Below are 15,273 nucleotides of genomic sequence, written 5' to 3' on the forward strand. Positions count from 1 at the left end.
TCTTAACTATAGAGTTATTTTTTAAAATAAATTAAAATTAACAAATGATAGTTTGTTTTAATAAAAGCACTGAAAAACTTTTCAATACCATGTATTTCCACATCTAGCATTTATGCAAGCTTGGAGCCGCCTGCCCATACTGTTTATGAGATTGTAGATATATTGTTTGAGAAATATTGTGCGTTTCTTCCCGATTCACATGAATAAGCTCGTGTAGAGTCCTAGATGGGTTTCTGCGCGATGCCACCTCCTTGGAAAGCATGTCTCCATTGTTCTATGGGATTCATGTCAGGCGATAGTGAGCGCGAGTCCAAATGACTCATTGATGTCTTCCATTTCCAGATACTCATTTATAGCTTTGGCACGGTGAAGCCAGGCGTTCACACCTATAAAAACCAACAGCTACTCGCCATAATCTGACGTAAGGGTCTAAAAATCTTCCTCATGTAATATTCCTCATCGAATTCTGAGCGATATCAGACATGATGCGAGCCAAGAACATAGCACTTCCTTCTGCACAGTGTGGTACGGAGTAGGCATAAGAGCTGGGTAAATAGGCTGGGCAGCTCTTGTTGGTTTACTCCATACTCGTATTCGATGACTAGCCTGCTGCAAACAAATTATTGTTTTGTCAGAAAAAAACACCGAGTTCCAAATGCTTGCAGGTGTTTCAAGGCAAGTCATGTGCTCTTAAGTCCAGTTCAGAAAACTATTAGAATCTTTGATGTGTCGCAGATGCCGCACTAAATAGTCCATGCGTCTATGTCGTATTTATTGTCGCATGATATACATGTTTAAATGGTAAAATTTTATATAATTTATCTATGAAATCATTTTAAATATACGTAAAACCCCATGTTGTACACTATTTTTTATTTTTCTTTCGAAAATGTCAATTTTTAAAAAGAAAATAATATCATAAAAAAATTATATGAAAAAATTGACCGCGGACTAAAATCCAAGCATTTTACAAATCATTTTTACACTTGCAGCACTCCCAGACTGTTACCTCTTTTTAGCTAGTCTATTAAACAAGGATAAAACACCTGCGATCTGGCGATTCCTACTTTAAGTTGTGCAAGTGATTGTATATCTCTCTCTATCCCACTGATTTTGAGGATTACGGGGCCGTACGCAGATAAATTTTTGGGCCGTTTTTGTATTATTTTCGTCGTGTTTTTAAAGAGATCTTTAAGGATGGGTCTATCTCCTTTAATAGTTGGGAGGGGAGTCATGTGAGGTTATTATTTGATGTGATTTGTCGGTTTTGCTTTTTTACACGTTTATTAAAGTGGAGAATTTAGAATTTGGCCTGTATTCGTCTAAATTTTTTGCAGTTTTTAATGTAAGGAAGTGTGTTTTTTTATTTGTGTTTGTGGATTTGTTTTAATATTATACCTAAAGACCTTAAAATGTTTTGACCCTAGAAAAATAGGCAGGAAAATTTGGCAAATGAACATGACAGTGTTTGTGCTGGCTTATGGAGACCGTGGGTGCACAAAAAAGACAATAATATTTGTGGTGAAAACAATAAGAGTGATCTGGACAGTGATTTAGACTCATATAGTTCTGATGGTTCATTTTCTAGCGTTGAGGAAGCAGAGGAAGAAGCCAGGGAAGTAAAAGCTATAGGGGAAAATTAAGGGGTTTTAAAACGTAATTGTTTAAGTACAGACGCCAAACAAATTTGTTTAAATGTCTATAACAATCTAAGGAATGATCCTCAGATCATAAATGATTGTAGTGCCTTACAAAAAAACAGCGTTTTTAACAGGAGTTTCATATAGTGCAATATGCTATTTTGTAAAAAAAGGGATTAAAGACAGAAAAAAAAGAAAAGATGTAGGACAATCAAAGGGACTTGACATGGAGATTGCCAAATTGGTAAGGGAAGTTGCGTATTCTAAATACAAAAACAACGAGGTTCCAACTATAGAGATGGTTAAGGACACCTTATCGGTAAGGGATAAACACTTCGCAGTCTCAACCTTGGTATGGTATCTCCGACCTAATAAAACTTAAATTTAAATTTAAGATGGTTAACAAACGAGCTGATGTAATGGAAAGTACTCGAATTGTCAGGCGGCGTATAGAATATTTGGAAAATATTAAAAAAAATCGGGAGGAAGAAAGATCCATATATTATTTAGATGAAACCTGGTATGATACACATGACATGGCAAAAAAGGGCTGGACTGATAGTTCTAACAAATGTGTCCTAAAAGATGTTCCACCAAACAGAGGATCTCGGATGATTATTATTCATTGAGGTTCAAAAGAAAGTTGGGTGAAAGATGGACTAAAATTGTGTGGCAAAAAAATAGAAGAGTGCAATGTGGACAATCATAGAAAAATGCATGCAGATATATTTGAAACCTGGTTTGAGAAAACATTAATTCCAAATTTAAAGGAAAACAGTGTCATTGTTATGGATAATACATCATATCATTCAAGGCTTTCTGAAAAAAATCCCAAACACATCTTCACATAAATTTGAAACTGAGACATTTTTATTAAAACATGATCTCTATTTTCATGAATCTTATACAAAGAAACAATTATTGGAAGTTGTAAATACCAAATCATGGGAAAAGCAGTATGTAGTAGATAACATAGCTAAAAAGTATAGTTATACTGTCCTCAGACTTCCTCCATATTATTGTGTATTTAATCCTATCGAGTTGATTTGGGGACAACTAAAAAGGATAATTCGCAGGCAAAATAAGTATCCAAAAATTTAATAAAAAAGTTATAAATTTGATTAAGGAGGAAGTTATGAATTTAGGAGAGGAAGAGTGGAGAAAGTCTGAGGAAAAAATTATAAAATATGAAGAGAAATCTCGTTATTTGCATCAGATTATTTTGAATGGAGGGGACCGTTTCATTATAAATTGGGATAATAATGAATCTCACGCAGAAATTTAAGATCTATGGCTAAATTAGTTATTGTTGAATATGGTAAGAAAACCCTTTTTTTATTAATTAAACAAGTTAATTTTTTTTTAACAACTTACTGCCTCTGTTTGTCATTCAGCGATACAATAAAGACTGCTTCTTCCTGCATTCTCTGGGAAAAAAGTCCATTTTTTGCCATAGTAAGAAAACCCTTTTTTTAATAATTAAACCAGTTTACTTTTTTTTTACAGTTTACTGCTTCTGTTTGATCTTCAGCGATACAATAAAGACTGCTTCTTCCTGCATTCTCTGGGAAAAAGTCCCTTTTTTGCCATAGTAAGAAAACCCTTTTTTTATTATTTAAACAAGTTTAAATTTTTTTTTAAACTTTTTTTGTCCATGTTTTGTCTTATAGAGACACTATAAAACCAGTTTAATAATTTTTTTACAGTTACTGCAACACTTGTTCTGTCCCAGAGAGGCAAGACTACTTCTTTCATAATTCACTGGAAGAAAAAAGCCTATTTTACATCTGAGTTGTAATTATTTTAAAAAAAATTGTAAATTTATTATTAATTAAATTTAAAAATTATTTCTGCTACTCGTGTACACTTTTTAAATCTGTTTTAGTATCCAAATGCTTCAGTGCGACTGTGCGAGATAAAGTTGGAATCCATAGCGGCAACAAAGAAACTGGTTCCTTCCTTAATGGAAGAAACTGCTAAAAAAAAAAGGAAAAACAGAGTTTAGGCAATTGTATTAACTCTTTGGGCCAGATTCAAATGAGTAATTTTAAGATTTTGTATAAGAATTTTAGTTTTTAGTATAAGAGTTTATTTTTGTTAATTTTCATCTAATCTCTCCTATTATGCACAATAACTAAATACAAAGCAAACAAATCAATAAATATTACATTCAGGATGCAAAGTGTGTTTTTTTTAAAGTAAAACTTGTGTCTTTTAAACGCATAAAATATATACAGCTAGATGATTTTGAATGTAAAAGTTTATTTAAAAAAATATACATCCACTCTTCTGACTACTTAATTACTTTTTATCAAAAGAAGTTGGTACTAAATATAGAGATGGGGGTTTTCATGAGTATATTATTATAATAATATATCATAATATGTATTAACTAAAAAAAAACAATAATAAAGGACATTAAATATGGCAGCCAAAATCCCCATTAATAATCACCACCATGTAAAAATAAATCTCAATACCCAAAAAAAGGAAATATATAAAATTTAAAGACAAACCAAAACAATTTACCCTTTTGTGTCAAAGAGGAAATATTTAATGCCTTAATCCACAGAATTAATAAACTTACCACCTTTAATTCTTATCACCTATTCTATCATAACTTGTTTTAAACAGTCCACTGATGGGCACTAAAAACTAAACTTATTAAATTCAAATTTTTGGTTAAACTGATTTTACGTACTTGAACCTTACCTTTAAATTAAATATTACCTTGCTATCAATTATCCTGAATTTCTAACTTAATAAAACTAAACCCAAAAAACCCGAATAATAAAGATTTAAATACAAATAAATTTTAAGGCCCGACCTGTGCAACTTTTCGCGCTTGAGTGGTTGTGACTGAGGTCAGGCGTCTAACAAAATAGTACGTGGGCGCATGTTGTCAAATTTTACAAATCAAATGCATAAATTCTAAAAAAAATGCTTAAAACATTTATTTATTTAATGAAATGATTAAATATCGCTTAGAATATTACTTTATGACTCTTTCCACATAAAATTTTGCGATTTAAACATACATGTCATGCGACAATACAAGCAACACCGGTACACGGACTATTCGCGGCACATCAAAGATTCTAATAGATCTTTGAACTGAACTATACCTACTGTAGTCGACGTACTTTATGCTCAGGTTGTAGTCGGGGTACTCTAATTGTCGGTGACACCTCAAACCTGTTGCCAGTATTCGCCTCCGAAATGTAGAGACCGACACTTGAACTCCCAAATCTCTCTGAAGTGCTGGAGTGGTATTAACATAGTTGGGTTTCTTCGGATGGTTAAGTAAATATAACAGTTCTGTAGTTGATTAGTTACACGCCAGCATGCAAAGCCCACCTAGAACTATACGAGAGCTTGTTCATGCTGCTCGGGAAGAATGGCACAATATTCGTTAACCGGACATCTCCAATATCATAGGAGCAGTTGTCTCCAAGCTTGCAAAAAGCCTTTATAAAAAAAACCTTCGATATTCACTTGTGTGATAATAAAACTTTTAGAAAAAAGCGATAATGTAAATACTAAAAATTTACTAATTCATTTAATGCATAAAAAAGCATATTCGGAAGTTTACAAAATCCTCCTGAAAAATGTATTCATTTCATTTATAATAATAATAATAATAATAATATAATTCCCGTAAGGGGCCGGGATAGAATAGCCTCCTGGTACGTTCTGCCTGTCGTAAAAGGCGACTAAAAGAACAACCTGGACCACCAGGGTTAAATGGTGGTACACCCATGGAAATGGAGACACGAAGCGGAAGATGCCTCAGAGAAAGGTCGCTGCCTGGGGATCGCCAGGGCATTTCTGGAGCCGGCGCTGGACATGACAGTATGCGAACCGTCGGTGGCAGGTAGTTAAGGAGGCGGCAACCTGTCATTCAAAAAACTACACCTCCTCCTCTTCAACAACAAAACGACCAGGAGGGCCCAACACCATCACGAGCCCCCCTCGCTGAAGGTGCTGCGCAGGAAATTCAGCCAGCGCTCACCCAGGCGGGATTACAAAGACAGCGCATGAAATGGACATCTGCGATGAATGAAACCGTCATGCGCAGCTTTTATAAAGTGACCAACCTGGGACGAGAAATGATCGGCTACAGACAACCTTTACATGCCGAATTTAGGAAAATCTATCCACATCTCCAACACCAAAATTCTTCCACCTTATCTTTTAAATATTAATAACATGCAATCTCTTCACCTTTTAGTTTATAGCGCAGCAACTGCCGCTGCTAAAACCATGAAAATTAAGATAAGGATCCACAATGACTCTGCAAGAACCGAGCTCCCGATACCGCCATGGGAGACCAGACTTCAATAAAAAATTCAGTGGTTTCGAAAAGATATCGGCCAACTAACAGAATATCTGAGGGGTACACGAACAAACAGACTAAAACAGAAAGCTGATGAAATTTTGCAGAAAAACAACATCCACACTCGGCATGAAACAGAAAATAATACAGCTCAACAATGCCTGGATACTTTAAAACAGAAACTTTCTTTATTTTTAGGGCGCCTACGAAGATACAAGACCAGTAATAACCGAAAACGTGACAATCTTCGTTTTGAAAAGGCCGAAAAACAATTTTATAGAGAGCTAAATTTAAAATCAGATCACCCAGATAAGCAATACCCCACGAAAGAACAAATTCAAGATTTTTGGGCCAAACAACTTGCAACTCAAACAACATGCAATATCAACGCAAGCTGGGTTACTAAAGAGAAACAAAACAGTAATAAATATAGCCAGATGGAACATCGACCATTCACTATCGAGGAAGTCAACCAGATTATCCAAAAACTGCATAATTGGAAATCACCTGGCCCAGATGGAGTTCATAACTTTTGGCTAAAGAAACTATGGAGTATGCATCCTAAACTCTCAGAATTAATTAACCACGTTGTTCTTAACCCACAGGAAATGCCAGCGTTCCTAGCGCAAGGAGTAACCTATCTACTGCCTAAAGATCAGAACAACACACAAGATCCGTCTAAGTACCGACCGGTAACGTGCCTACCTACTTTGTATAAAATTATCACTTCATGTTTAACACAGCGCATTTATCAACACTGTGAGGAAAACAACATCATAGCCGCACAATAAAAAGAATACGCTAAAGGGTCTATGGGCTGTAAAGAACAATTTATTATCGACTCTGTCATCAACAACGAGGCATATTTTATAACAAGAGAAATATTTTTACTGCCTACGTCGACTATAAGAAAGCCTTCGACTCAGTACCACACGAATGGCTTATAAACATACTAAAAGTGTGTAAAGTTGATGGTAATACTTTGTCTTTTCTAGAGAGCGCTATGACAAGTTGGAGAACAACGATCCAGCTCAAAGTACAGGGTAAAAGCGCAGTAAGTACAAACAACATTCCAATTCGAACAGGAATCTTCCAAGGGAACTCACTGAGCCCATTATGGTTCTGCCTTGCTATGAATCCTCTTTCGAACCGTTTTAACTCTACCAACTATGGGTTTAGCATCCGAGATAATAACTCCGAGATTGCAAAGTTAAATCACTTACTGTATATGGATGATTTAAAAATAATGGCTGCAACTAGGAACCAACTAAACCAAATGCTGCATATAGTAGAAGAGTTCTCGAACGACATCAACATGCAATTTGGACTAGATAAATGCCGTACTCTCAATATAATCCGAGTTAAAATTCAGCCAGGAGAATATCAGATGCAGAATTTCCAGACCATCGAGGCCATGGGCGAACACAAAATTTACGAATACTTGGGGATGAAACAATCACAAACGATTGAACAACAAACAATGAAATGCGAACTGACTAACGAGTTTGTGAAAAGGGTAAGACAAGTTTTGAGAACCAATCTCAACAGCAAAAATATGTTTAAGGCACTTAACTCCTACGCATGTTCAGCTCTTAGTTATTCTTTTGGGGTAATTAATTGGAGTAGGACAGACGTAGAAAGGCTACAAAGAAAAGTGAGGACCCTACTTACTAAAACGCACAATCACCACCCACGAAGTGCCACTGAAAGAACAATGCTTCCCCGCCACCTTGGAGGAAGAGGATTAATAGATCTGGGTAAACAACTTGAAAAACAAATCACTAACTTAAGATCCTATTTTTACAGACAAGGAGAAAATTCCACGCTGCATCGCGCAATAAATCAAATAGACGATTCCACTCCTCTACAACTTAAGAGCGAGGAAGCGCGCAGCTACCATCATACGGACGAGAAAAAATTCCGCATCTGGATGGAGAAGCCCCTTCATGGCCGGCATCCTAATGAGATCAGCCAAAATCATGTCGACACTGCTTCGTCGAACTATTGGTTGGTATCAGGCAAGATGTTTCCAGAAACCGAGGGCTTTCTACTACGCCATCCAAGATCAGGTTATACCAACAAGAAATTATCTCAAGCACATCGTCAGAGATCCGTCCATACAAAACGACAAATGCCGGTATGGATGCCGAACATCAGAGACAATCCAGCACATAATAGGAGGATGTCAGGCCTTTGCAGCGACAAAATACAAAGAACGGCACGACTCAGTTGGGAAAATTTTACATCAAGAGTTGGCATTGAAGTTGGAACTTATTACAACAGAGAAGGTTCCGTATTATAAATATACTCCAGAACCCGTAGTGGAAAATGACCGATATCAGTTATATTGAGACCGCATTGTACTTACCGATCAACATGTAAGGTATAATAGACCAGATCTTATCTTAATAGATAAAATTTCCAGGAAAACAACTCTAATTGACGTAGCCATACCGAACAACAATAATCTGCAAGAGAAACACACTGAAAAAATCGCCAAATACAGAGATCTAGAAATTCAAATCGGAAGGCATATGAATTCATTAAAGTTTTTTTTATAACGATTTTTGAATGATGCGGGTTTTAAACTGTTTAAAACAGAGGGTATATTATTGTCTAGCATGTAAATATTATACGAGAATGATCTGGTAAATAGACTTGTTTTGTGCAAGGATGGAGATAGCCAACCCTTAAATCTTAGATTTGAGGGTTATGAACGTCGGATCTAAATTTAATATTTTGGTCAAGATATTGAAAATTAAAGCAATGTCAAGCCAATTTGAAGGTTTTAATTTGTGATTAACTAGGACGATTTTTCTTATACCATATACAAACCTCAAACAGGGCCTCTGAACTCGCTGCACTCTATCTTTATCCTGCTTGGTCAAACAGGGACCATAAACCGCATCACAATAATTAAAGTGGCTCAATACAAGTGCGTCTGTTAAAGTTAATTTTAATGTCTGATCTAATGCATGCCTATGCGGATACAGTAATTTTAGATTGGCATATGCCTTTTGTACACATGAAGAAACATGGTCGGTGAATTTTAATTCAGTATCTAATATAACTCACAGGTTCCTTGCTTTTCGAACACAGCATAATTATGATTTATTTCATTTTAGTTTAACTTGGTTTTCTATATTATCGGTTTTATGCTTCCCAAAAATTAGTAGCTTAGTTTTTGTGGAATTAAGTCTTAAATATTGTTGTTCTGAGATTTTGACTAAGCGTTTTAAGTCTTCGTTAATGTGTACTATTATTAATTATTAATTAATTATTATTATTAATTATAAAGTTTATTTAACGAAAATATTGACAAATCGTGCCATGTAAAAAGAGTTTCTAATAAATTAATTAAAGACGTGGACTTTTACCACCCCTGCCCTATTTTTCCTAAAACTTAATTAAAAAAATGATTTATAAGGATGAAAATATTTTGTATATTAAAATATAAAGAAAACAAAAAGAAAGATAAACTAGCTCTTACAGGAAAGTAAAAATATTAATGAGTGCTTCTAAAAAAAAAATTAAGTTAATATCTACAACTGTTCTTTGTCTGTCTCAAGTCATTTGTATCCAATTTTTGGCGGTTCCGACGTTGTTTTTCTAGACGTGCCTCCATTTATTTATTATTGAATTTATATATATTGCTTCTAGAACGCACTATATAAATTGTTCCTATAAAAATGTTAACTTACATTAACTTTTTTGCTATCTTGCCGTTCTGCTGAAGACCGCTGTAGGTGGCGACTCAACGCGAACATTTCGGCCAGCCGAGAGCGCGTCTTATTTGCGGGTGGGCCTGGCTCAGCAACAGGGACCGCCGGTGCAACCTGTTGCGGACTTCGCCTTCGGGAATTAGGGAATACCAAATGTTCAATATCGGGAGTGTACCTAAAATTATAAAAATATCTTTAGGCAAAATATGTTTGTTTATTTACAAGAGAACAAAATTTTAAAATAAAAAAATTTAAAAATAAAAAAAATATTGTTCACAAGTAACACACGATAGTTAAATAAACGCTTATGTTTGGTTTGCACCAGGTCTACATTTTTTATTGAACTTTAACGATAAACCAAGTTTTGGTTATTTTCAGTTTCGTGTTTGTGACCCAATATCTTCAATATTGCGGAGAGTTTCTGTTTCTGTTTTATTTCTGACCCCACCCAACAACCCTCCGCAATATTTTAACGATAAATATTGGATACAATGTCCGCGTGATATACGTTAAGCAATTTAGTATTGTATTTATGTTATTCACGTTTAATAAGAAAGTTTATTACATGTTAATAATATACAATTATTATTTCATAAAAGAAATGTTTAAGCATGGTATATTGTTTACTATTTAAAGACGTTTACAAAATGGACGCAAACAAATATATTTACAATCAACAAAACGTTGAATACTTAGTTATAGAAAACCAGTATAAAACCTTTATTTTCATCGTAAAATAATTGTTAATATGGAATTTATAATAAGGGTATCTATTTAAGACTAAATTGTTGTATATTATACCGGGGGTCCAGGAACTCTACCAACAAACTATACAGGTGATTATCCAAGTACATTATTTTCTTTTTTTTGTTTAGTATTTCGCAAACTTGTATTCTTGAATTTTTTTGATTTGTATCTTATTTAGTATATTTATTGTGTTTCATACAGGTTAATGCATTTCCTAATTTTCTCTAGATTCCTCTATGTATGATATTCCATTATTACACTATAAGAAACATACGTGTATGAAAATATATCGTATGATACACATTGGCAAAGGTGTAATATCAGGGACATTTTATTAAATATTTGAGGTGTAGTAATCGAGTTTAGAAACTAGATGTGTAAATCTTTATAAAAATTTTTTAAATGCTGAAATTTTCTCCCTATTGTAAACAGAATAGTACATGCAGTGTGGTGACTTTAACTGGAATAAATTAAGTTAAAACTAATCAAAATTTATCTCGCAAAATTCCTGAGACCCGTCAATTTTTGTTTATTTTTTTTTCACATTTCAAGATAGTTTTTTGTATTTTTTCACCTACAGGGGGGGGACCAAATTAACCCCAACTTTTTTTTTCAAATGGAAAGCCACTTTTTTTAAACTCTCATTGAAAAAAACCCTATTTCTTGATTAAATTGCCCTATTTACTTTTGGGATTATCTAAAAGAGAAATACGAAAAAAAAAAACATTAAATTATTAAAAGTTGCGTTTATTGTATAAGATTCTCAAAATGAGCACCATTTACTTGTTGGCAAAGCCCAAGACGATAATAAAATTCATTTCTGACATTTTCTAACACTTCTGGAGATATTTGTCGGATTTCTTGCCTAATACGTTCTTTGAGTTCGTCTAGGTTTCCTGGTTTGCTCATATAAATTTGACTCTTCAAATGTCCCCATAGAAAAAAATTAAGTGGGGTGAGATCGGGAGAACGTGCCGGCCACTCGATTGCACCCCTTCTACCAATCCATCTGTTTGGAAAATTGTCATCTAAATACTGGCGTACATTACGAGCATTATCTTTCATCATACAAATCTGGATTAAACTTACTCGGATATAAGGCACGTAAGACTGGAACTAGTTCATGTTCAAGAAATTCTAGATATTTTTCCCCAGTTAAAGTATCATGGATCAAGAATATGGGCCCTATAACTTGCCTGCCAATTATGCCAGCCCAAATATTAGTTTTCTGGGGATATTGTGTATTAGTTTCACTTACCCAGTGTGGGTTCTCGTCAAACCAGTAGCGACAGTTCTGCTTATTAACATGGCCATTTAGGGTGAATGTAGCCTCATCTGAAAAAAGGATCCACTCCGAAGATATGCGATTTTCGTCAATGGCGTTCATCATTAATTCACAGAACTGAACTCTGCGATCTGGATCGTCTTCCAATAACTCTTGAACGGATTGCATTTTATAATTAATTGGGTGTTTTCATCGATTTTAGAAGACCTTTGTCTTGAAATATCTCTCACGTGCCCAACTTCTCGAAATCTGCTTTCGATTTTACTAACTGTACCTTGGTTAATAGGTGGCAAATCTGGATATTTCTGCCTGAATAAGTGGACAACCTCTAGCTGAGTATGACTTCTGTCCCCATAATCAATCATCATTAAGATTTCAATCTTGTGGGATTCGGATAAATAAGGCATTTTTTCAATATAAGTTAACTTATTTAACAACTGGTTGAAATTCACTTTAACAGTGACACTACAACAATGTCAGGAAATGTCTCGATACCAATAAAATAAACAAACACGCCAAAAATTTACCAACACAAAATATTTCGAGACTTTTAATAATTTAATGGTTTTTATTTTTTTTCGTATTTCTCCTTTAGATAATCACAAAAGTAAATAGGGCAGTTTAATCGGGAAAAAGGGCTCTTTTTAATGAGAGTTTAAAAAAAGTGGCTTTCCATTTGAAAAAAAAAAGTTTGGGTTAATTTGGACTCCCCCTGTAGGTGAAAAAATACAAAAACTATCTTAAAATGTGAAAAAAAATAAACAAAAATCGACGGGTCTCAGGAATTTTGCGAGATAAAATTTGATTAGTTTTAACTTAATTTATTCCAGTTAAAGTCACCACACTGCATATGTACGGATGTTCTACAGTTTAATAAATATACCTTGATCATATTAATATACGGTTGATAAATATACCAAAACTAAAAATGTACTAAAAAATATATACAGTGTATTTGTAAATTAGCGTATATTCAATGAATATACTATATCTACCTGTAACGGTATAGAACGGAGAAATATTAATTCCTCATATACGCATTAATCAGCTGTGTATTCCACAAATACTTAGCTATGCAAGAAATGGATATGCAGTGATTGAAATAATAAATAACTTGGATAAAATTGCAACTTTGATTTTAAATAGATCTATGAATGTCGAGCCTTTTATTTCAGAGTCTTTTGATTTTTATTCCTTTGAAACAATAAAAAACAATTAAAAAAATTATAAATTTCAAAATTCACCTAGCAACAATGACATAGAAAATCTAATACGTTTAAAACATTTAAATTCCAAAGAATTGTTATCCTATTCCCAATGTTACAGATATTCTTGATAAGCTTGAAGACGTTCGCAATACTTCTCCACCCTTGATTTAGTAAGTGGCTTTCATCAAATTAAATTGCTCCAAACTCTATTCAAAAAACTTTTCTATGGAAAATGGCCATTATGAATTTCTTAGAATGCCTTTTAGTTTAAAAAATGCCCCTAGTACCTTCCAACGTGTAATGGATGAAATTTTAAAAGACCTTCAAAATAAAATATGTATGGTATACATGGATGACATAATAATCTTCAGTACAAGTCTCCAAGAACATATTCAAAATTTGAAATTAGTATTTTCAAAATTAAGGGAAGCAAAATTAAAAATACAAATTGAGAAATGTGAATTTCTTAAAAAATAAGTTAAGTTTTTAGTTCATCTTGTGATACCACAAGGAATTAAACCTAATCCGAAAAAGATTTCATCTATACAGAAGTCTCCTATTCCCGAACCCAGAAAGCAATTAAACAATTCCTAGGCTTACGTGGCTATTATCGCAAGTTTATTAAAAACTTTGCCAAAATTACAAAACCTGTTACTCAATGTTTAAAGAAAAATGAAAGATTAATCCATAATAAAGAATTTATTGATTGCTTTAAATTATGTGACAAAATTTTAACCTCAGTAAAACAATTTTAACCTCAGAACCCGTATTAGCTTACCCAGATTTCACAAGACTTACTATTTGAACTTAGTATAGATGCTTCTAATTTTGCAATAGGTGCCATATTATCTCAAAATGGACACCCCATTAGTTCTGCAGGAATAAATTACTCTAAAATTGAGAAAGAGTTATTAGCAATAGTTTTTGGCTGTAAATATTTTCGACCATACTTATTCGGTCACAAATTCACGGTGTTATGTAATCACAAACCATTAGTATGGGTTTATTCTCTTAAAGAACCTAATAGCCACTTATGGCGTTAGATGGCCACCAGTTAGATGGCAATTAAAACTACAAGAATTTGATTATTTCATCAAAAATCAAAAAGCTAAACAGAATCAAGCCGCTGAGGCTCTATCCAGAAATGCAATCATTAAAAAACAGAAAAATCAAATAAACGCGTTAGAAGCTTTCTCTGTTATAAATGAACCCAGCGATATAGATGAAATGATAAGAAATCTTAATAATTCCATTCATAGTGTAACTAAATTTACTTCTTTTGAAATTGATAAAGGTCATCTAAATAATAACGACCCTTTTGATCTTAATGATCACATTATTGTATCCGGTTATATTAAAAAACACAAAGAAACTTATCAAAAGATTTATGATAATATAGCACAAAATAATCAAGCTATAAATAAAGAAATTATAGACAAAATTAACTTGATTCGTGATGAAGCTCCAGATTTTGAACCTTCTAAACCGCTTATATTAGAACAAAAGTACGTAATAAAGCTTTACTGAAATTTAAGAAAACTGTTGTAAAAGATCAAACATCAGTAAAATTAAAAACTAATTTTGGAACATATCATAAAAACCTTGATATTAAATTAATTACCATTAAAAATCATATTATTCCTATCTCTCTAGGATCATCTAAAATAATATATACTAAAAATCATTTCCTGCATTATATAGATACAACGTTAATAAAACAGCAACTTAATAATATTCAAATACATTTTAATAAATTAAAAAATCAAATTAATCAAGGTAAATCTTCAAGCCCTGTAAGTTTTATAGGTCTTGCTTACAGTTTAATATTAGGAACAGAATATTTAATAAGTATTACACAAGATAAACTATTGATAGAGTTAAAAGAGGACTATTTAATGTAGTAGGCAAAGCAAGTAAATGGCTATTTGGTACACTTGAAGCAGATGATGAAAAATATTATAATGATATAATAACAAAATTACAAAAGGATCGAGATAATTTAATAAAAACAGTAAATTCACAAGTTTAATTATAAAAAATACTTATTGATGATTACAATTCAACAATACTTAGTCTTGTGAATAACCGGGAAAAAATAGGAAAAGGGATAAATAACACATATCTTTATATTTCGTCTGAAGGCGTAATTTCTCAAAAATTATTAGATTGCGAAAATTTAATTAAGATAATCTTGAAAATGCAATTACATTCGCAAACGTTAATGCTGTCCATAATTCTATAATATCTGTTAATGAAATTAAAGAAAATGATCAAAAATCTCAGATTCATTTATGACTCTAATGTATTACCAAATTTTAAGAATATTCTGTCATAC

The 15,273-nt window shown here is 33.1% G+C and overlaps 1 protein-coding gene across 1 annotated transcript in view; it reads right to left on the reverse strand.

Moving 5' to 3' along the window:
• Positions 1-15,273, reverse strand: part of LOC126743130 (uncharacterized) — an 802,914-nt gene that overhangs the window by 699,813 nt on the left and 87,828 nt on the right. The window contains exon 3 of the mRNA XM_050450098.1: positions 9,678-9,873. Coding sequence (XP_050306055.1) covers positions 9,678-9,873 — 196 coding nt within the window. The remainder of the gene's footprint in view (positions 1-9,677; positions 9,874-15,273) is intronic.

The sequence above is a fragment of the Anthonomus grandis genome, chromosome 12 (assembly GCF_022605725.1).
Source record: "Anthonomus grandis grandis chromosome 12, icAntGran1.3, whole genome shotgun sequence".
In the NCBI taxonomy this organism is placed as follows: domain Eukaryota; kingdom Metazoa; phylum Arthropoda; class Insecta; order Coleoptera; family Curculionidae; genus Anthonomus; species Anthonomus grandis.